This window comes from Mirounga leonina, unplaced genomic scaffold (genome assembly GCF_011800145.1).
Source record: "Mirounga leonina isolate KUSES-001 unplaced genomic scaffold, KU_Mleo_1.0 Mir_53, whole genome shotgun sequence".
Taxonomy (NCBI): Eukaryota; Metazoa; Chordata; class Mammalia; order Carnivora; family Phocidae; genus Mirounga; species Mirounga leonina.
In genome coordinates, this window is record NW_023270807.1 from 75,061,630 (window position 1) to 75,085,672 (window position 24,043).

A 24,043-nucleotide genomic window follows, 5' to 3' on the forward strand; every position below is an offset into this window, starting at 1 on the left:
TGTCATCATGTTTCAAAACAATCCACAGTGACCTTCATCTCAGAAGATAAAGGAAATGTTTTATCTCCATATCTCATTTATAATGTAAACTTTGATTAATAAAAATCAATTGGGAATAAGATGTTTTATTTAACTAAAGCTTAAGCAGATGTTTCAAGTGTTATTTTTTTTTAAATCCAAAATCAATTAGTTTATTTCCATACCTCATTAAGATTTCTCAGATATAATGTAATGATTCACTGAACATATAATTCTAGAAGATGTTATTTCATGTACTCAATCTTTAAGATTGGGTAATTTTATTATCTTTCTTCTGAATCTTAGAAAGCAGAAAAAAATCTGGCTAACAAAGAATGTATTGAAGTTACTGATTATTAAATACCATTTCAAGACATAAATGCGAAATGAAACAACACACCTGATTGAATGATGAATCACTATCAGAGCAATTATCTGTGCAGTAACTGTTGCTTTTCTCCTTCTGGATTTTTTTCTGCCTCTCTTGACTTCGCATCTCATCTTCTTCAAACTTGTTAATCATAGATTCCACCACTACCATCATGATATTCTTCAGGGAATGCATCATTTCTTTGTATCTTTAAATTCAAAGCAGTCTTGGTAAGAGAAAGACTACTAGCACAAATTAAAACACTCAGCTAAATTAAACTATCTTATGGTTTTTTTCTGTAAAGTCCCTTTAAGAGCACAGTTCTAAAAAGAAAAAAAAATGTATCAGTTTTTCCTAAAGAACAAGTAGCACAATGGAATTCACACAACAGGAATAAAAATTAACAAGAATTTCAAAACATATGTTATTTCACAGGTTTCTTCATCTGATTACATGGACCAAGGTAGTAAAATTAATACAGTTTAAAGCCAGATGTTCCAATGGCATGGATACCTGTACTCCACAACAGTCAACTGCTAATATCATGCTACCAGAACAGTCTATCTTACGTGTCCCTTTTATTCCATTTATTTCTATCTCTTTCTCTATCCTGCTCCCTTCCTCTATTTTCTTTCCTTCCCTTCTTCCCTGCCTATTGTTATAGGCACCTACAGCCACCATTAAGACCTAAATAAGAGTTAAGCTACCAGTAAGTCCTTTGAAACAGAGGCTAAAGAACCCACTGTCAGAGATGTTAAGAAAGGGATTCCTGCTTCTCTCTCCCACTCCCCCTGCTTGTGTTCCCTCTCTCGCTGTGTCTCTCTCTGTTAAATAAAAATAAATAAATAAAAAATAAAAAAATCTTTAAGAAAAAAAAGAAAAGCAAGGGATTCCTGAAATTGGTAAGAGTTTGAACCAGATAGCTTCTAATCCCTTTTAGCTCCAGTCTTAGAAAGATGGGGTCCCTGGGTGGCTCAGTTGGTTATGCATCCAACTCTTGATTTCGGCTCAGGTCATGATCTCAGAGTCATGAGATCAAGCCCCACAAGCCCGCTTAAGATTCTCTCTCTCTCTGTCCCTCCTGCAATTCACGCATGTGCTCTCTCTCTCTCTCTCTCTAAAATAAATAAAATCTAAATAAATAAATAAAGTCTCAAAAAGAACTTATAAAGTTCTCCACTTATTATGTGCAAACTCTCAAGCATCCATATTAATATTAGATTGAGATCCCAGGGCGCCTGGGTGGCTCAGTCGGTTAAATGTATGCCTTCAGCTCAGGTCATGATCCCAGAGTCCTGGGATCGAGTCGAGGCATGCATCGGGCTCCCTGCTCCATGGGGAACCTGCTTCTCCCTCTGCCTCTCTCTCTCTCTCTCATAAATAAATAAATAAAATCTTTAAAAAAAAAAGACTGAGAGTCCCAAAATCCTAGAAACTGAATTTTAGAGCTACATGAAACTACTAAAAAAAATTCAATCTAGCCTTTTATTTTTTCCTAAAGAACCTGTAATATGTGACCAGGACCACTGAAATTTCTATATTTAAAACAAAAAGGCATAATGATTTAAATAAACATAAGGAATAAAATATTATTTTGGAATCAGAAACCCTGGATTACAATCCTGACTACTTTACCTACCAGCTTTGTCATCATAAATCAGTTTCATTTTCCTCAATTCTAAAATGAGATAAAAAGAATACAATTTAACTGACCTATTTCATATAGCTGTAGCAAGACATAAGAGTATGTATCTGAAAGTTCTTTGTAAATATAAAGCATGAAACATATATTTATTATCATTTTGTAATAAAAATATATTAGGAGAATAAGCACAGAAACTTCCCTTTCTTTATATTTCCGATAAATGGGTCATTGTAACTCCATAAATCTGAGGAAGGATAGGTAAGTTACTCTCATATAAACAATAACACCATGCTGGGGTTTTGGATAGAAATAGGAGGCTGAGATTTTAAAGTTTAAAGGAATTTTAAAATACATCTTAAATTACATGATACACATTACATATTACTAAATATATGTAATTCTATATACAACTTAAAATATATTCTCATATATTTAATATGATTCAGCAACATATAATTTATATAATATATAACTAGAAGCTAATTCAACACAAAGTTAATTTATGTATGTATTTTTAAAGCACCAGAAATTGTGAGAAAACACAAAAATATTGAAAGAAGATGAGAATATTTAGGAACAATGCAGGAGGAAAACACATACAGAAGAGAACTGCTATAGAGGTGAGGAAAAAGTCCAGGGAAGATCCAAGTTTAAGGTAAGGGGATATAAACAGCAAGAAGGACTCCTAGGACACCCATCAGACTAAATGGCAAAGTACGTATAGGATAACTGAAAAAGCCTCCTCCTTTCTCCTCTACATTCTCAGCAGCAAGCAACAGGGAAGCATAACAATGCCTTGGTAGCAATCAAGAACTATCCATCAAATGTTACTCTCTCCTTCCACAGTATTTGTATTATAGCTAGACACAGGTCTAAACTACAGTACCCATACTCCTTTCCAGTTAGGCAGAGCCATGTAAACAACACAAAGTCCTTTCCCCTTATAATTTATGATATAGTAATTTAATAAATGAATATAAAGGTAAGAATCTCAATGATGTATATAGGTTAGGATCAAGGGTCATTAAAATCCACAGAAAATATGTAAGTTTCATCTTAGACATGTTTCCTCCAGACCTTTTTGAAAACACCAACATGAATTCTTCTGCAAGAAGTATCAGCAAACTGACCACAGAAAGAGATAAGAATAAAAAATTTTTTTTTTATCTTTTTTAAAGATTTTATTTTTAAGTAATCTCTCCATCCAACAAGGGGCTTGAACTCAGAATCCCAAGATCAAGAGTCGCATGCTCCACTGACTGAGCCAGCCAGACACCCCAAGAATAATAATTTTTAAAATTTAAAAAAACAAAAAGCTAGAGAGCCAGAGCCTCAATATCAAGAGTCAAATGAACTAGTCTTCAATAGTAGTCACTGCAGTTTTGAAAAAGCCAAAGTAAAACAAATATAAAATGGACTATAAACACCATTAAGACTCATTCAATACTCCAAGAAGTCAAAATAAGAAAAAATTCTAAGAGGTAATGAATAAAAACCACATCAATTAATAATGAAAATCTACATGGTTAGTAGTTGCACTTATATATATGAGGAATAGATGATAGACCCTACAAATAAATTCTTCTATCTGTAAACCTCTATTTAAAAAATATCAAAATGTTTAATTAAGAAAATAATTTCTAATTATTACAGAAAAATGCTGTTAATAGAGATACTATTGCCTAATCATTAGTCCTAAATAATTTCTCAATTTCACACACACACACAAGAAAAAAATAATACTCTGCACAACTTAAAATCTATCATCTACGACTCACAAAGCAGAATACACTCATTAAGACATTGAACAGCTTTGTGAGGTAATTATCATTGTTTTAATTTTTACACGTGGATGAACTAAAACATAAGAAAATTAAATGGCTTATGCAGATATAAAAAAATTTCCTAATATTCCCATATAAAACTCTGCTCTTAGCATGAAAATGCTTTCATTTTCTGACTAACAAAATATTTTAATACTCCTTTTAGAATAAATTTAATAGTACCACCAGAAATAGATTACTAGAAATTATATTATCCAAAGATGAACATGACTCTAGTTTGTGTTTTTTCTTCAAATCAAGAAATAAGAAATCCTGGGGCACCTAGGTGGCTCAGTCTGTTAAGCGTCTGCCCTTGGCTCAGGTCATGATCCCAGGATGGAGTCCCACATTGGGCTCCCCACTGGGCGGGGAACCTGCTTCTCCCTCTGCATGCTACTCCCCCTGCTTGTGTGCTCACTCTCACTATCTCTCTCTCTCTCTCTGACAAATAAATAAATCTTTAAAAATAAATAAATAAAATAGAAAACACATGGAGGTTGGGGGGGAATGGCGAGCTCCCCTGGAGAGCATAGGAGCTCCACACCCCACACCTTGACCCACAACGCCTCCACCTAGCTGCTGGTGACTTGTGTCTTTTTCTAGCAGGCTGGTGATCAAGGAGAAGCAAGATGGCAGAGGAGTAGGAGACCTAAATTTTGTCTGGTCCCAGGAATTCAGCTAGATAGTTATCAAACCATTTAGAACACCTACGAACTCAACAGGAGATCGAAGAAAAGAATAGCAGCAACTCTCTGAACAGAATAGCGACCACTTTCTAGAAGGTAGGACGTGTGGAGAAGTGAATGAGAGGCAATACTCGGGAAGACAGACGGAGGGGGAGGGTACCTCCGTCAGCCAGTACTGCTAAGTGATAGAGCAGCGGAGCCCAAAATCAGAACTTTTAGAAGTCTGCTCTGCTGAGGGACGTCGCTCCAGTGGCTAACGGGGGGTGGAACCCTCACTGAGACAGTACGGTCTCAGGATGCTCGGGGTCACAGAAAGACTGGGGGTGCCTGAGTGCGGCAGAGCTCCCAGGTATTGGAGCGGGGAAGCTGGCTGCAGAGACAGAGCTGAGGAGTGGGCTCTCAGCTCAGGGTTGCCATAAACCGTGATCTGCGGCACAGTCGGGCCACTGCTCTTCCAGCAGGGACCCAACAAGTGGCAGATCCAGGGAGACTCCCTTCCTCCCCCAGGAGGAGCGGCATGGGAGCACACCACAGGGACCTGCTGGGTTTGGAGACTCCACATGGGGTCGTGTGCCAGAGATAGAAACACAGGCTGAGTGAGCATGGAGTGCGGCAGAGACTGGGGAGACAGGAGTGATTGACTGCTTTTCTCTGAGGGCTCACTGAGGAGTGGGGCCCCAAGTTCTCGGCTCCTCTGGGCAGAGATTGGGAGGCCACCATTTTCACTCTCGTCCTCCAAAGCTATACAGAAAGCTTTCAGGGAATAAAAGCTACCAAGAGCAAACCCCGAGCAGATTACCTAGCCGGGCCCCTGGCAAGGGCAGTGCAATTCCATTTCAGGCAAAGACATTTGAGAATCTCTGCAATAGGCCCCTCCCCCAGAAGATCAGCAAGAACATCCAGCCAAGACAAGTTTATTCATCAATGAAAACGGCAAAACCCCAGTGATAGGGGAATACAGCACATAGAATTCATGGCTTTTTTCCCATGCTGCTTTAGTTTTTCAAAGTTAATTTTTTAATCTTTCTTTACTTTTTTCTTTTTCTATTTTTGGGTTGAATTTTTCTTCCTTTTTCAACCAACATCTTATCAATTTCTTTTTTAAAATCTTTTATGAACTTTCATTTTTACAGTCATATTCTATCCTTTCATTGTATTTAACATTATTTTTTTTGTATATATGTAAGTTTTTCATTCTTTAAAATTTTGGGATACAGTTCCTTCTAACAAACCAAAATATACCCTAAATCTAGTGTATGACATTGTCCTACTCTCCCGCCTAATCACATTCTCTCTTTTTTTTTTAAATTCTTTTTCATTCTTTTTCAACCAACTTATCAATCCTTTTTTAAAATCTTTTTAAATTTTCATCTTTATACTCATATTCTATCCCTTCACTGTATTTACCCTTATTTTTTATATATATATAAGTTTTTATTTCCTTAAAATTTTGGGAGGCAATTTCTTCTAACAGGCAAAAATACACTCAAAATCTAGTGTGTGGGTCTGCTCTATTCACCAGCCTGATCATATTCCTTTTTTTCCCCCCTTTCTTTTACCCCTCTTTCAGGTCTCTTCTGACTTCTTTAGTGTATATTTTTCTGGGGTCATTGTTACCCTTTTAGCATTTTGTTCTCTCATTCAACTATTCTCTGGACAAAATGACAAGATGGAAAAACTCACCTCAGAAAAAAGAACAAGAGGAAGTACCTACAGCCAGTGACCTAAACAATACGGCTATTAGTAAGATGTCAGAACTAGAGTTTAGAATGATGATTATAAAGCTGGGCTTGAAAAAAGCATAGAACATAAACTAGAGAATCCCTTTCTGGAGAAATAAAAGAACTAAAATCTAACAAGTTGAAAACAAAAAGGCTATTAATGAGGTGCAATAAAAAATGGAGGCTCTAACTGCTAGGATAAATGAGGCAGAAGAGAGAATCAGTGATATAGAAGACCAAATGATGGAGAATAAAGAAGCTGAGAAAAAGAGAGATAAACAACTACTGGATCACGAGGGGAGAATTCAAAAGATAAGTGATCCCATAGAGCGAAACAACATTAGAATAATTGGGATCCCAGAAGAAGAAGAAAGAGAGATGGGGCAGAAGGCATATTGGAGCAAATTACAGCAGAGAACTTCCCCAACCTGGGGAAGGAAACAGGAACCAGAATCCAGGACACATAGAGAACCCCCTTCAAAATTAATAAAAATAGGTCAACACCCCGATATCTAATAGGAAAACTCACAAGTCTCAGAGACAAAGAGAAAAATCCTGAAAGCAGCTTGGGACAAGATGTCTATAACCTACAACGGTAGAAACATTAAATTGTCAGCAGACCTATCCACAGAGACCTGGCAGGCCAGAAAGGACTGGCATGATATATTCAGAGCACTAAATGAGAAAAATATGCAGCCAAGAATACGATATCCAACTAGGCTGTCATTGAAAATAGAAGGAGAGCTAAAAAGCTTCCAGGACAAACAAAAACTAAAAGAATTTGCAAACACGAAACCAGCCCTACAAGAAATATTGAAAGGGGTCCTCTAAGCAAAGAGAGAGCCTAAAACTAACATAGACCAGAAAGAAACAGAGACAATATACAGTAATAATTACCTTACAGGCAATATAATGGCACTAAATTCATATCTTTCAATAGTTACCCTGAATGTAAATGTTCTAAATGCCCAAACAAAAGACACAGAGTATCAGATTGGATAAAAAAAACAAGACCCATTGATATGCTGCCTGCAAGAGACTCATTTTAGACCCAAAGACACCCCCAGATTGAAAGTGAGGGGGTATGGAAAACCATTTACCATGCTAATGCACATCAAAAGAAAGCTGGGGTGGCAATTCTTATATCAGACAAATTAGATTTTAAACCAAAGACTGTAATAAGAGATGAGGAAGGACACTATATCATACTTAAAGGGTCTATCCAACAAGAAGGTCTAACAATTGTAAATATGTATGCCCCTAACATAGAAGCAGCCAATTATATGAGCCAATAAATAACAAAATCAAAGAAACACATAAATAATAATACAATAATAGTAGGGGACTTTAACACACCGCTCACTGAAATGGACAGATCATCCAAGCAAAACATCAACAAAGAAATAAAGGCTTTAAATGACACACTGGACCAAATGGACTTCACAGATATATTCAGAACATTCCATCCCAAAGAACAGAATACACATTATTTTCTAGTGCACATGAAACATCCTCCAGAATAGATCACATCCTAGGTCACAAATCAGGTATATTCAGAATATGCCATCCCAAAGCAACAGAATACACATTCTTCTCTTGTGCCCATGGAACATTCTCCAGAATAGAACACATCCTAGGTCACAAATCAGATCTCAACCGGTACCAAAAGATTGGGATCATTCCCTGCATATTTTCGGACCACAATGCTTTGAAACGAGAACTCAGTCACAAGAGCAAAGTCAGAAAGAACTCAGATACATGGAGGCTAAAGAGCATCCTACTAAAGAATGAATGGGTCAACCAGGAAATTAAAGAAGAATTTAAAAAATTCATGGAAACAAATGAAAATGAAAACACAACTGTTCAAAATCTTTGGGAAGCAGTAAAGACGGTCCTAAGAGGAAAGTATACAGCAATATAAGCCTTTCTCAAGAAACAAGAAAGGTTTCAAATACACAACCTAACGCTACACCTAAAGGAGCTGTAAAAAGAACAGCAAATAAAGCCTAAACCCAGCAGGAGAAGAGAAATAATAAAGATCAGAGCAGAAATCAATGAAATAGAAACCAAAAGAACAGTAACAGATCAACAAAACTAGGAGTTGGTTCTTTGAAAGAATTAATAAGATTGATAAACCCCTGGCCAGACTTACCAAAAAGAAAAGAGAAATGACCCAAATCAACAAAGTCATGAATGAAAGAGGAGAGATCACAACCAATACCAAAAAAATACAAACAATAATAAGAACATTTTATGAGCAACTATATGCCAGCAAATTAGACAATCTGGAAGAAATGGATGGATTCCTAGAGACCTATAAACTACCAAAACTGAACCAGGAAGAAATAGAAAACCTGAACAGACCCATAGCCAGTAAGGAAATTGAAGCAGTAATCAAAAATCTCCCAACAAACAAGAGCCCAGGGCCAGATAGCTTCCCAGGGGAATTCTACCAAACATTTAGAGAAGAATTAATACCTATTCTTCTGAAACAGTTCCAAAAAATAGGAATGCAAGGAAAACTTCCAAACTCAGTTTATGAGGCTAGCATTACCTTGATCCCAAAACCAGACAAAGACCCCATCAAAAAGGAGAACTACAGACCAATAACCCTGATGAACATGGATGCAAAAATTCTCACCAAAATACTAGCCAATAGGATCCAACAGTACATTAAAAGATTATTCACCACGACCAAGTGGGATTTATCCCTGGGGCTGCAAGGTTGGTTCAACATCCTCAAATCAATCAATGTGATACAATACATTAATAAAAAAAAAACAAGAACCTTATGATCCTCTCAATAGATGCAGAAAAAGCATTTGACAAAGTACAGCATCCTTTCTTGATTAAAACTCTTCACAGTGTAGGGATAGAGGGTACATACTTCAATATCATAAAAGCCATCTATGGAAAACCCACAGCGAGTAAGGTCAGGAACATGGCAGGGATGTCCACTATCACCACTGCTATTCCACATAGTACTAGAAGTCCTAGCCTCAGCAATCAGACAACAAAAAGAAATAAAAGGCATCTGAATCGACAAAGAAGAAGTGAAACTCTCACTCTTTGCTGATGACATGATACTTTATATGGAAAACCCAAAAGATTCCACCCCAAAACTGCTAGAACTCATACAGGAATTCAGTAAAGTGGCAGGATATAAAATCAATGCACAGAAATCAGTTGCATTTCTATACACCACCAACAAGACAGAAGAAAGAGAAATTAAGGAGTCAATCCCATTTCCAATTATACCCAAAACCATAAGATACCTAGGAATAAATCTAACAAAAGAGGCAAAGAATCTGTACTCAGAAAACTATAGAATACTCATGAAAGAAATTGAGGAAGACACAAAGAAATAGAAAAACTTTCCATGCTCATGGATTGGAAGAACAAATATTGTGAAAATGTCTATGCTACCTAGAGTAATCTACACATTTAATGCAATCCCTATCAAAATACCATCCACTTTTTTCAAAGAAATGGAACAAATAATCCTAAAATTTGTATGGAACCAGAAAAGACCCCAAATAGCCAGAGGAATGTTGAAAAAGAAAAGCAAAGCTGGTGGCATCTCAATTCCAGACTTCAAGCTCTATTACAAAGCTGTTATCATCAAGACAGTATGGGACTGGCACAAAAACAGACACATAGATCAATGGAACAGAATAGAGAGCACAGAATTGGACCCTCAATTCTGTGGTCAACTAATCTTCGACAAAGCAGGAAAGAATTTCCAATGGCAAAAAGACAGTCTCTTCAACCAGTGGTGTTGGAAAATTGGACAGCCACATGCAGAAAAATGAAACTGGACCATTTCTTTACACCACACACAAAAATAGACTCAAAATGGATGAAAGACCTCAATGTGAGACAGGAATCTATCAAAGTCCTTGAGGAGTACACAGGCCGCAACCTCTTTGACCTCAGTAGCAACTTCTTCCTAGAAACATCGCCAAAGGCAAGGGAAGCGAGGGCAAAAATGAACTACTGGGACTTCATCAAGATAAAAAGCTTTTGCACAGCAAAGGAAACAGTCAACAAAACCAAAAGACAACCGACAGAGTGGGAGAAGATATTTGCAAATGACATGTCAGATAAAGGGCTAGTACCCAAAATCTATAAAGAACTTATCAAACTCAACACCCAAAGAACAACTAATCCAATCAGGAAATGGGCAGAAGACATGAACAGACATTTCTGGAAAAGAAGATATCCAAATGGCCAACAGACACATGAAAAAGTGCTCAACATCGCTTGGCATTAGGGAAATCCAAATCAAAACCTCAATGAGATACCACCTCACACCATTCAGAATGGCTAAAATTAAGTCAGGAAACAACAGATGTTGGCGAGGATGTGGAGAAAGGGGAACCCTCCTACACTGTTGGTGGGAATGCAAGCTGGTGCAGCCACTCTGGAAAACAATACGGAGGGTCCTCAAAAAGTTGAAAATAGAGCTACCCTACGACCCAGCAATTGCACTACTGGGTATTTACCCCAAAGATACAAATGTAGTGATCCGAAGGGGCACCTGAACCCCAATATTTATAGCAGCAATGTCCACAATAGCCAAACTATGGAAAGAGCCTAGATGTCCATCAACAGATGAATGGATAAAGAAGATGTGGTATATATATACAATGGAATATTACACAGCCATCAAAAAAATGAAATCTTGCCATTTGCATCCACGTGGATGGAACTAGAGGGTATTATGCTAAGCGAAATAAGTCAATCAGAAAAAGATAAGTATCATATGATCTCACTGATATGAAGAATTTGAGAAAGAAAACAGAGGATCATAGGGGAAGGGAGGGAAAAATGAAACAAGAGGAAACCAGAGAGGGAGACAAACCATAAGAGACTCTTAATCTCAGGAAACAAACTGAGGGTTGCCGGAGTGGAGGGGGGTGGAAGTGATGGGGTGGCTTGGTGATGGACTTTGGGGAGGGTATGTACAATGGTGAGCACTGTGAATTGTGTAAGACTGATGAATCACACAGTTGTACCCCCCAAACAAGTACTACATTATATGTTAATAAAAAAAATTTTTTTAAATAAAATTAAATAAATAAATAAAATAAAACAAAACATTATTGTGGGCATACTCACTCTTTAGATTGCTGAGTCCTTTTAGTAACATGCTGTACAACTGTGTCATAGCCAGATTCCTCATCCTGATTCTGATCAGATGTCCATTTTTCCATTTCTTCTTCAATCATAGACCCCAAAGTGTTACATATATGCTGCCGAAGATATTTCACAAATTCATAGCTAAAACAAATATTTAAAAAATAAATCAGTAAATATCATGACCTCACTTATTAAACATATCCAGGAAAAAAATGTTAGCACAGAATGTTTTATACAATACTCAGATTTCTTACCTTACACTAGGATTAAATTTTTCATCCCAAATCACCAAGCTAATCTAGAATTTTTTTTTTTTTTTCTGGGACATTGGCATTTTCTGCTTGCATCCCATGCCCACTCACTCCATCAATCCACCCAGTCATCAACATTTGTTAATATTGCCTACACATCCTTTGGCTTCATCACTTCTCCTTTTTTCCCACTTCTATTGGTCAGTGAAAATCCACATCACCTCACACAGAGATTACTACTGCAGCCTTCTTGCTCATCTTCTTTCACCTCCCCTTCCCTCTCATATTTATCCTGAACACTAGTTATCTTGGTCCTCAAAACTCACAGACTTCATTATTTCTGAGTTAGAGCCATTTTATTCATATCAATACCTCATACCACATCACATACATAATGTCTCAATAAATATTTGTTGTATTTAAAACTAATCATTGGCTGTCTATTATCCTTCAAATGCAATTTCCTTGGCTTAGCATTTAAATACCTAATCAATCAAGCCTCTTAATTACTGCATCTCCACTTACATGAGGCCACACTTAATTTTCTCCACAAACACCAAACATTTTGATTTGCATATAAGCAAGGAGGGATTTTTAAGTGATTATCATGTATTAGACACTGCCCTAAGTATTTTATTAATATTGTTTTATTTACCACATGAAATAGGTAAAATAGATGAGGACACAAATTGAAAAGTTAAAAAGCCTTGTCAAATGCACAAGCTACAGGGGCATCTGTGGCTCAATTGGTTAAGCGGCCAGCTCTTGATTTCTGCTCAGGTCATGATTTCACGGTCCTGGGATCAAGCCAAGCATCAGGCTCCATGCTCAGCGGGGAGTCTGCTGGAGGATTCTTTCTCTCTCTCCCTCTGCCCCTCCCCAGCTTCTATGCACACACACACACTCTCTCTCTCTCAAATAAACCTTTAAAAAAAAATTCACAAGCTACTAATTCAGTTCCACCTTAATCCGAAACTCCTGTCATTCCCACAATCCCACACTCTTCCAAAAATGGAAAAATTTCAAAAATGTTTAAGAAATAAAATAAGATGTTCTGTAGTGCTCAATGGAGATTGGAAAGGGAAATAGATAAATGTAACACTCATGTTTTTACCAACTGTATATTATTTAAATTTCTTGCATTTAGGGAGATAAATCTATTACATTTTATTTTCTCAAAATTATAATTCACATATTAAATTTAAAATTATAATTTACTTAAAAATTTATTTTAAGTTATTTATTGAATTTACTTTTAAATGTTTAATATTTAGATTCAATGTTTAGCTAGTAACTTCTAAGCTTTAAGAAAATAGGTATCTATTAATGGCAGAAGAAGAAAACAACATTATTTTGTAAACATCAAAATGATGAATACTAATTTTCAGAAATACTCCAAGAAAAACAAAACCCAAAACTTACTGAATCATATATCATAGAAAATAGCCTCTAATCATCGTTTAAGCAGTTTTACAGTTTTTGCTTCTTCTGGTGATTCATCATTGCCTTATATTACCTTGAAGATCTTCCCTTATACAAGCATAACTTACCATCCCTTTTAAATGTTAAACTTACTTTTTAGTTTGTATATTTGTAATTATAAACCAAATTTTTGCATATTCTATACAAAATGGCGAAAACTTCCAAAAAGGCAAGAAGAATTCAGAGATTAAGGTTTCAAGAGAATCTTTTAAAGATGCTAATTTTGTTTACAGTAAGTCTTTTTTTTAATTTAATTTTTTTATGTTAATCACCATACATTACATCATTAGTTTTTGATGTAGTGTTCCATGATTCATTGTTTGCGTATAACACCCAGTGCTCCATTCAATACATGCCCTCTAAAGATGCTAATTTTTTAACATTTGACAGTCCCTATAATGCCTCCACAGAGGGACAGCTTGCTCTGAGATTAGAGTTGGCAGCTGTGTGTGATGAGATCTGAAGAGCCCAAAAAATATGTGTTCACCACAACCATCCCACCACAACCAGAAACCCTCTGAAGAAACAGAGTATCTGAAATTCCAAGACCAAAAATGTATCATTGCTTTCTTTAAAATGTCCTTGTAAATAAAAAAGGATCCAGGAATAGATAATCCTTTCAGCCTAATCAGTATGACCTCACAGCCAGACTATTAGTGCTGGGAAAAGGAAAAGTGTAATTGGAAGAAAGTGCAAAGAGATGAAAGGTCCCTAAAAACAATCTCGATCTTCCTCACAATCTTGCTCTAGGCTAGTCAAACAGACACAGGAGTTTTCCTTCACATCTTTGAGATACTCAGTTGGAAACAATACATGGGGAAGCCTGAGTTAATTCTCTGAAACTAAAGGAAGGGCCACTTTGAAGATGAATTCTACATCTCATCATCAACGTCTACTATGGAAAGGCAAATGATTCCTTAGTTTGATCAGCCCCATTTCTGTGCCACAAATCAAGCAATCACAAGAAATGAATATTTAACTGAGAAATATAACTTTTGTGTTTGCTCTGTTTAAAGCCCAAACTATAAGCAACAGAAATGACATTTTCCTAACTAAGGCAGTGAAGAAATATAAAACAAGCCCATTAACAAAATGTATTCAAAAAGTTGAGAGAAGGGGCACCTGGGTGTGGCTCAGTCAGTTAAGTGTCTGCCTTTGGCTCAGGTCATGATCTCAGGGTCCTGGGATCTGCCCCATGTTGGGCTCCCTGCTTAGCCAGGAGTCTGCTTCTCCCTCTGCCTCTCCTTCTCCCCCTCCCCCCTGCTCATGCTCTGTCTCTGTCTCTCTCTATCTCAAATAAATAAATAAAAATCTTAAAAAAAAAAAAAAAGTTAAGAGAATACCATTCTAAAATAAAAGACACATCAAAAAAAAACAAAAAACCTCCCCACTATTTAGCATCATCTATAAATAGCAAATAGCAAATATGCTGAGAAAAAGTTTAAACCTCCTCTTTGGGAACTTGAATAACCACATACTTTTTTCTAGTGACATCATTTTTATCTATGACCATAGTACTATGTCCCAGAAGACACCATTCAAAATACTTCAAGGTTCTGGTTCATCTTCCAAATTAAATGATCCCAAGAACCCCAAAATTGAATATTGCCTAATGGGTCACTGCTCTTTTAAGAAAAAAGATCTCCAGGGAGGATAAGGCCCTCTGTCATGTGAGGACTACCAGGCTGCCTACGGCCCTTTGGATGCTCTACTGACTCATTGATCATTGGAAGATTCAAATTAGTAAACAGTCATTTCTGCAATTGGACCCTTCTCCTCTTTGGGTAAGAAAAATCCAAGGCTTCAAATTCTCATCTGACAATTCATTTTGTGTTGGTATTTTTACCATATGAATTCACGGCAATGTCCCATAAAATCCTGCAAGGAACGCTGTTTTCTATAGTGGTGCCCAGGATAGAAAGTTATTGTTACTATGGGCTGGGAGAAACACTTCTATAAAATTAAGTACTGTGTTGCCTTCATTGTAATCCTCACAGTATTGGTGCCATCGAGTTGCTCTTATGAAATCTACAACTAATCCAAAAGATTAATGATAACCACAGCTCTTTAAACCAATCCATTGCATCATTTTTAAGAAATTATTCTGGAGGTGTTGCAATATGCTTATTTTTTATAAAAGCAAAAGCCCTGGATGCACAAAAGAGACTTTCAAAAGGTCCCATACTTATTCCGGAATTGCAAACTCAGATGTTACCAGGGGTAGACAGTAAAGTCGGCCATGTGTAAGAGAGAAAAGAGGCAGGGGTGAAATAAAAGGACATGTCTCAGCTAAAAGGAAGAGCTTCTACATGGCTTTAGCCACTTGTTGCCATTTAGGAATATTAGCCTAATGTTGATTTTTCAATGTTCTAAGAAAAGCCAGAAAACTATTTTATGTGCCACCTCCCAATTCTTAAATGTTGCCTTTTTTTTTTTTAAAACAAAGCCAAAGAAACACATCCACAGACCAAGTATGGCCTGCAGAATTCCAGTTTGACCATTAACATCCCCTCACTCGAAGCATTATAAAACCCTGACCACTAAAGATACTGGTGAATCACCTCTATGTTTAAAATTTCTATTTAAGAAATGTAAAACTTCCTTAAAAAAAATGTACATTCTTAATAACTTATTTTAGAAGATCCTTATGAGGCTTAATTTAAGTCAACTCTGCTACAATTTAGGTCCTTTCCTTTCAGATTTATTTTTAGCAGACTCCTCTGTGTTAACATTTTCAGATTAACATACTCTAATTGCACTGGAAATATAAGGAATAATACAGCTTTGCCATGGACTACAATAAATAAAACTTCCATTTATTTGTAAGTCTATTAAGTTCATCTTAAAATTTTCTAATAATGAAGTTTATTTTTTAAAGAACATGATATATACAATGAATAAATGTTAAAGCTTTAGAAATCTATGAATCCCTTTGCTTCAGGTTTAAGTTCTAAATTTTACACTGGTCAATCTTGTAACCTTAGACAAAACACCAGACCTTGCCAAATTTCAGGTTCCTGCTACATAACAATAATGGTAATCCTAATGCAAAAACTGCTGTTTATTACACATAGCTATACTTTGACACTTTTCAAACCAAATATACTATACATATATTTGACTAACCTTATTTGTTACCTTAAAAGTAATTTAATGAGAAAAAAATAAAAATTTGGTTTCAAAGACACTACTACCAAATGAATGCAAAATATCTTTTTCCAAATATTTCTCAAAAAGGGACATTAAAAGCTAAAAGTACAGGGCGCCTGGGTGGCTCAGTTGGTTAAGCGACTGCCTTCGGCTCAGGTCATGATCCTGGAGTCCCTGGATCGAGTCCCGCATCGGGCTCCCTGCTCGGCAGGGAGTCTGCTTCTCCCTCTGACCCTCCCCCCTCTCATGTACTCCCTCTCATTCTCTCTCTCTCAAATAAAAATAAATAAAATCTTTAAAAATAAATAAATAAATAAATAAATAAATAAAAGCTAAAAGTACAGTTGTTTGCTACTAAGGAAAAACATGTTCACCTCACATTTCAGAAGCAGCTCAACTGAAATACACAGCAATGTGCTTCATCATTTTGCTTTACTACTGATGAATATGAAATTTTTCACATTTACACAGAAAAACTTTACAAAGTTGGCTAAAAGAACATTCCCCACTTTTTCCAATTTTTTTCTCCAGTTTTATTACCTAGATTTTTCCAAGAAAATTCAATTATTTCTTTCATGATGAAATTCTGAATTGTTCAAAATATACCAAAATATGCACTGATACAGAGTACTATTACAACAGAAAAACAAAAAAAAAATCTAGTACAATTTTGTTTCAAGAAATCATTCTCTTAGTTATTTAAATAAGCAAAAAAATTTTCAATCATATATAGAAAAAATTATCAGCAATGACATGTTTTAAAAAGAGACTTTATTAGAGTCAGTTATGAATTATAATGCTGATATTTGGAATTCTTACTTCAGAATCAAAAGATTTATTATACGACCAACCAAACTTTATATATCATATTAGTATATAAAAGGATATGTAATAGAAGGAACGAGTATTTTGCATCACCTACAACCTTTTAGGTCAAAGAATAGGCTTCTGAGTCATGATAAACAATTACTAGAAATGCATTCATTAATTATGGAAGCACACATATAATTCTTAGTAATTTCACTATACATGGATATCACTTTACACAATGGATGCTTTCTTGAAGTTACCACTTAAACACCCTAGAGTTCACTAATTTAAAAAATCACTGGTAGATTCTTCTATAAAACAAAAAATAAACCCAAATCAATAAATACTATTGTGTTCCATCTGTATCAGACCCGAAGTATATTGGATGTGAGGGCTACAAAGATGAGCATCTGCATTAGAGACTTTTATAATCATCAGGGTTGATAACTACTAAAATAAACACACACACACACACACACACACAATTCTTGCATAAATGCAAATAAATATGCTCTAACTCTGTGGTTGTCAACTCTCAACCTGGGCTGCATGTTAGAATCACCTAGAGAGCTTTTTCAAAAACAAGGCCCAGCCCCTACCATTCCCCCACTGCCAGGTTCTTCCCCCCACCCCAAAATTCTGATTTGTTTATGAAGAGGCCCAAGCATCAGTATTTTTTTTACATGGGACCCAACTGATTCTGGTGTAGCCAAGACTGAAAACCAGGGCCAGTTTGTTTCCTGGGGGCCAGTTTAAGTGTCAAAATCTACACAACACATACACACATAATGAAAGCAATGTCCTCATCCCTACCTCTCTCCCCTCCCACAGGCCTCAAATCCTTGCTGCCACTTTCAGAGACAAAGGGGAAAGCTTGGATCTTTTAGAAAATATGTATAGTTTAAGGCAGAAAAATAGAAGAGGTTCTGGAAAGCACAGATACTTTAGGAAAACTGCCCATTAGGGCAAACCCCCCAGAAAGGGCTACTATTGTCTACACTATGGTTTCTCCCCAAATGACTGTATTTTCCCCCACTTTAGTTTATCATACTACCTGAAATCCATCATGTATGGACTCAATTGTCCTAACCATCTTCCTACAAAAATACAATACTCTAAAGACACCAGTTTCCCCTATACATCTGTTTAATAAAATTGTTCTTGCCAAGACCAGGACAACATTGGGTGGATTTAAGAAACCAATGTTCTGATAGTGGAGATGGGAAGATAGATAATTCTGAAGTAGGAACCATTTCAGGAAGCAATATATACCTAAGTGACTCAAGAACATATCATGTTCAAGGAGAGTTAGGTCAGTGAAAACAAAGACAAAATATGAGCAGCTGGACTAACTGACCTTTACTATCACATCCAACTCTGAATTGTAAGATTCTATGAAAACACCAAAGACAAGCATCTCCTCTTCTTCTCCTCTCCTACCCAGAGTTCCTTCCTCCTAAGACACAGGTCTCAGGTTAGTGAATTAACACGTAAATTTTACCATCTATGCTTTTAAGACTACAAACTAATTAAAATACTTTAAGGATTATAAATCTTAAAGACTACAAACTGTTATAATTTGAGAGTGTCTGGATTTTTTTAGGTAGACCAAAAGTAAATCTCCTCAGTAAACAGTGAAAATTAACTATGAAAGTTAATCAGCATGCATTTAATCTAATGCACTGTTGAAGAGTAAGTTACTTTATTACAAGAGTCATTTGACTGCTGAGAGGAACATCAATGACCTAACTTTAATCTGAAAAGCATTTTAAAATTGGAGCAGCTGAAACAATACAGGCAAATATGTAGCCTTAAACATTTATGCTAAACAGAAGAAAAGCTGCAAATTAATGAGCTAACCACTGATCACAAAAGTTTTAAAATTTTTCCAAGAAGAAAGAAAATAAAGAACAGAATGTAAAAACCATAAAATGTACACGTAATAGAAAGGAAAAACTAAGCCAATAGCTGATTCTTTTAAAAGACTAACAAAATAAACCCCTAGCAGAAGAGGGAAGGCACACAAAAAATAAATAAAATAAAAAGGGGAACATATAACTACAGATACTAAAAATATTAAAAAGTTAACAGGATATTAATGAAAAACTTTATAGTGATAAATTTGAAAAGCTAGATGAAATGTACAAATGCCCAGAATATGATCCTAGGAAAAACTGACAGTAATTTACAATTTAAACTGCTTGCATGTGAAATAAAACCCCAAACTTAATGTTTAAGAGGATCTGTGTGAGGTAAATTTGTATTACATGAGTTTACAAAACACTATTTAATTAAACTTTAATTTGAGAAAGTTGCAATTATTCTACAATCTACTTAGCTATTAGCAGTGGATTTAATGAAGAAATAAACAAGAAAATCACGGAAATACAAAAAAACTATATGTATAACCAGAAATATTAATGAAATTAGTAATTTTATATTAACAAGAATTCCACACTTTTGAAAACTCCCTTGAGAATCTGGTGAAAACTGTAAATACTCCTATAAAACTGCAAGTAAAAACAAACTTTTACATTAAAGGGTTCTGGGATCCCTTTATGCCCATGTAAGAAATGGGTGGAGTTCCAGATAAATACAACTTCAGGGCACCCAAAAGTCAGTTTAAAGGTAACATAAGGGGGCACCTGGGTGGCTCAGTTGGTTAAGCGACTGCCTTCGGCTCAGGTCATGATCCTGGAGTCCCTGGATCGAGTCCCGCATCGGGCTCCCTGCTCGGCAGGGAGTCTGCTTCTCCCTCTGACCCTCCTCCCTCTCATGCTCTCTGTATCTCATTCTCTCTGTCTCAAATAAATAAATAAAATCTTAAAAAAAAAAAATTTAAATTAAATTTAAAAAAATAATAAAATAAAATCTTAAAAAAATAAAAAATAAGAAAATAAAGGTAACATAAGATAAATTTTCAGTATCATCTCTGTGAGATCAAAATGAAATACAAACACTGAAATTAAAATACTGTTACCAATAACAGCTAATTGAGATACCTGCAAGAAGACTTTTCAATGGAGAGGATTAATTTAAATTAAACGAACCAAAACAAACAAACAAAAAAGTCTCTAAAGAAACATAACCTTCCAGAATAATCTCAAATGGTACCTCTCTCATTAACAACTCCTCTGCCTACTGCTCCCAAGCCCAGAGTACTCTAGCCCTGCTACAGCACTTATATTTCTGCTATGTATCACAGGCATTGGAGTATGTGGCTTATCCCTTCATAAGAACTTAAGCTAGTCCATAGGACATTAATAATCCCACTTCAGTATTCCTGCAGTGCTCAGAACGAGCAACTGGTGCACCCACTGAAATACCACATAGCAAAGAACAGAGATCTTGGAAACTCACTGCTTTCAGGCATTGTGACAGGAATCCCCTGAAATAACAGAACTGCTCTTAGAAGAACATGACAATTTACAATTATTGTTACTGTGCTGCCCATGAGGAAAAATGAAGAATTAGGATTATGTTGGTTGTGGCAGTAGAAACACAGAAAAGACAGCAGCTTTGGAAAGTAAAGAATAAATAATACATAAATTCGGCATTTGTGTAAATAAGCCCCCCAAAAATGAACCTCCAACTTGGGTGCTATTTTAACAATAATCAAACGAACATTCTCTCTCTAACTACACTTGGACCTTTTCTGGATCGGCTGGTTTGTTTGCTTAAGACATCAAAAGCTATTTTACTTGTGAAAATTTTCATCAGTTTCCTCCAGATGTAAGAGGATTTCCTCGGCGCACTCCAGAGAGGGAGCACCTGTGATCTTCTCCTTCACGCTCTGGAACAACTGCCTCAGCATCGCCTGCAGCATCACCTCGTCCTCGCCTGAGAAATGGGCCATCCTCTGCAAGAATCAAACGCCCATGCCCATTACTCCAGGTCGGCGCAAACGCCGCGCATTGCGCACGCGCGCCCCCGCCCAGCCCTGGCCTGCGCGCTACGCCGTTCCCCGGGAGACCGCGGCAAGCGCTTGGGGGTGGGTCCTTGGCTGCCCGCGCGTTTTTCTGGGAAACAAGTCACCTTACTCTGGGGAAGCAGGGGTCCGTAAGGACCCGCCTTTGGTGCTCGTCGTTGCCGGCCTTCCGTACGAACAGAGTTCAAGTTGTCCCCGCTAACCGCAAAAATAGAGATCCCGGAAGGTTTTGACGGGTGGGCCCGACGGCGGGACGCCTGCGGTGCGCGTGACGTCAGCGCGTTGACGGGCTTCCTAGGTGAGAGGGAGTGGCACTGGGGACCTGCCGGGCTCCTAAAGGAAGTTTCGGGTTCGCTCGCAGTGTTTAGCCTTGGACTTGTGGATGGGACGGAGCCGAGTACGAAGAGAAAGAGTTGAGTAAAAGTGAAACTGAAAATAGATTGAAACGTTTTAATTACGTGAATGGTATTGAAATGTTACAGCGCGGTTTTTCTTTAGCAGCCAACATTTATTGATGCCTTCCCCTTACCAAGCGCCTTGCTAGGAACTGTGAAGAAGACGGCCCTCATAATCAGACACAAAAAGAAATCAACGTTTACACCACAGTGCAATTAAGTGTTATGTTAGAGAAACCCACCAGGTAGGTGTTGTGGAAATCCAGAATCCCCTTTTCACCCGATAGAAGGGTCAAGAAAAGAAGCGGAGAGAGAGGTGTAACCTACGCCGGTACTCGAGTTAGTAGAGTTAGAAGGAGGAGGTGGGGAGGCTAGAGAAGCAAATAGGCCACAACTGAAAGGGTCATATTTGGCATGTTTACGGGTTAGAGATTAATCTTGGAAGCAACAGGACACAACTGGATTCCATAGTGACACCATGAGATACCATATATGAGGAACCTGTGCAGGAAACTGCAGTGCATAATCATAGACCTTCATCCAGTTTCCAATCTAGATAAATCCCCAGACCATGGTCATGTCCAAGGTAAGGAGCCAACCCATCAGAGTATTAGCATCAGATCCTGGTGTCTATGGAATAGTCCCAAGCCACTGATGAGTGGTTTAATGTCAATAAATTCTCCCTTATCCAGCTTAAATTTTACACTTCTGGTCCAATAACATCTGATACACTTCACATGTTAGCTAGAATCCGTGATTTCCTTGATGTTTACGCTGTTACTTCCAAGAGTAAAAGTATAATATGTCCTTGCCAACTGTGACAGCATGTTTCTTGGTAAAATGTATGCTTAATCTACCAGAGTAGGCACACTTGTAACTTTATTTGTGGGTGAACCTATAAAACCCATTATGTATATATGCATGTGTGTGTGTGCACATGCACAGAATCACCAGCAATGTGATAGCTACATATTTAGATTAACACAGATGAGTTGTATGAGCACCTCAAACATCAAGATTAACAGAGCTAGTAGTGGTGTGATTTTTCTGTAATAGTAAGCTATTATTGTTAAAATTCAGAACAAAATAAAATAATACCCTTTCCTTGATTACACAGTTTTTGCATTCTGGGAAAATTTGGTGTTAAAACTGCCAAATATTTTTATATAAAATGGAATTCATTCCTATACTCAAATAGTTATCAAGAGCTTTTTCATCTACCTGAATGTCCGGCAGGATCATTGAGAGTCATATAGGAACCAGAACAATTCTTTTGTGTGGGAAGTTTTCTGTGTGTAATTCAAGATGTTTCATATCTCTAGCTCACACTACAGATGCCAGTAACTGCTATCTAATCATTGTGATAACAAACATGTCCCCATGTATTTATAAAATGCTTTCTTGGGAAGCAGGAGTGATTTGAACTGCACAGATTGAGAACCACTGTTCTAAAGGATATAACTTAGGAAAAAGAAAAACAACCGTAATAGCATACCTGAGATAAAAGAATAGAAGATAGCCAAACAGCAAGTGAGGGTGGTAATGCATTTAAGTAAATCTCAATAAATATTGTCTGTATAAAATAATAATAACCTATAATATTCTAATTTGTGAAGGTAAAAATGCATAGCACTAAAATACTGTAAACAATCATGTATGAGTAGGAAGTCATGATAGGTTGAAGTATTCTGCAATTCTTGTATTTTTCTACATGGAGTTTAAGATATTGAACTTGATTAGGTAGGCATAGTAAAATTTCAAATGTAACCATTACAAAATTAGAAACAAATAAATTCAAAAAACAGAAGGAAAAATGAAATAAGAGAAAAGCAAAAATCCCATTCAATTAAAAAAAAAGTCAAGAAAGAAAATAGAAGCGTAAGAAAAATAGGAAAAATTAAAATATACAAAGATACATGATAGAAAAAGTCCAAAATACTGATTAATTTAAATAAACTCAGCCCTCTTGTAGGAACTGTCAGACTGACTATTAAAATAACCAACTATAGGGGTGCCTGGGTGGCTCAGTCAAGTGTCCAACTCTTGGTTTAGGCTTAGGTCACGATCTCAGGGTTGTGGGATTGAGCAGCAGTCTCCCTGCTCAATAGGGAGTCTGCTTGAGTTTCTCTCGCTCTGCCCCTTCTCCTACTTGTACTCTCTCCCTCTCAAATAAGTAAATCTGAAAAAATAATAAAATAAGCAGCTATATTCTATTTATCAAAGCCCTAAAAACAGAAAAATTAGGATTAAAAAGGTGGGGAAAGATAAACCAGATGAATATTATCCAAAAGAAACCTGTTGAGGCTATATTTGTGTCAGCAAAAATAAAACTTAAGGAAAAAATACATTAGGCACATAGCATGGCACTTCATAATTCAACAGGAAGATAAAATTTTTAACTTAAAGTAAGTAAGCAAAATTCTTAATCTCTCCAGAAGTCTTAATATTTTCCAGAGAAGGTTTCTGCACATAAGATACACTTCAAAGTTGAATACCTAAGATCTATTTTTTAAGTTTGCTTTCTCAGATTGTAAGAAACAGGGAAAAAATTTTCTCAGCAAAGTTAGTGTTTATGAAGAACTGAAATATCATTTATCATTGTTAAAGATACAAAAACCTCTC

At 36.6% G+C, this 24,043-nt stretch overlaps 1 protein-coding gene across 7 annotated transcripts in view; it reads right to left on the bottom strand.

Annotated features, from left to right (window-relative positions):
- Positions 1-21,250, bottom strand: part of TBC1D32 (TBC1 domain family member 32) — a 208,581-nt gene extending 187,331 nt beyond the window's left edge. For 5 of the 7 annotated variants that reach the window (XM_034990457.1, XM_034990458.1, XM_034990459.1 and 2 more), the window contains exons 1-3: positions 20,800-20,993; positions 11,385-11,546; positions 419-596 (exon numbers count right to left, since the gene is read on the bottom strand). In XM_034990457.1, the coding sequence (XP_034846348.1) occupies positions 419-596; positions 11,385-11,546; positions 20,800-20,954 (495 nt within the window). In that variant the 5' untranslated portion in view covers positions 20,955-20,993. Of the gene's footprint in view, positions 1-418; positions 597-11,384; positions 11,547-20,799; positions 20,994-21,133 lie in introns of those variants that run through there. The other 2 variants (XM_034990456.1, XM_034990455.1) reach the window with 2 other exon arrangements.
- Positions 21,251-24,043: the final 2,793 nt, after the last annotated feature.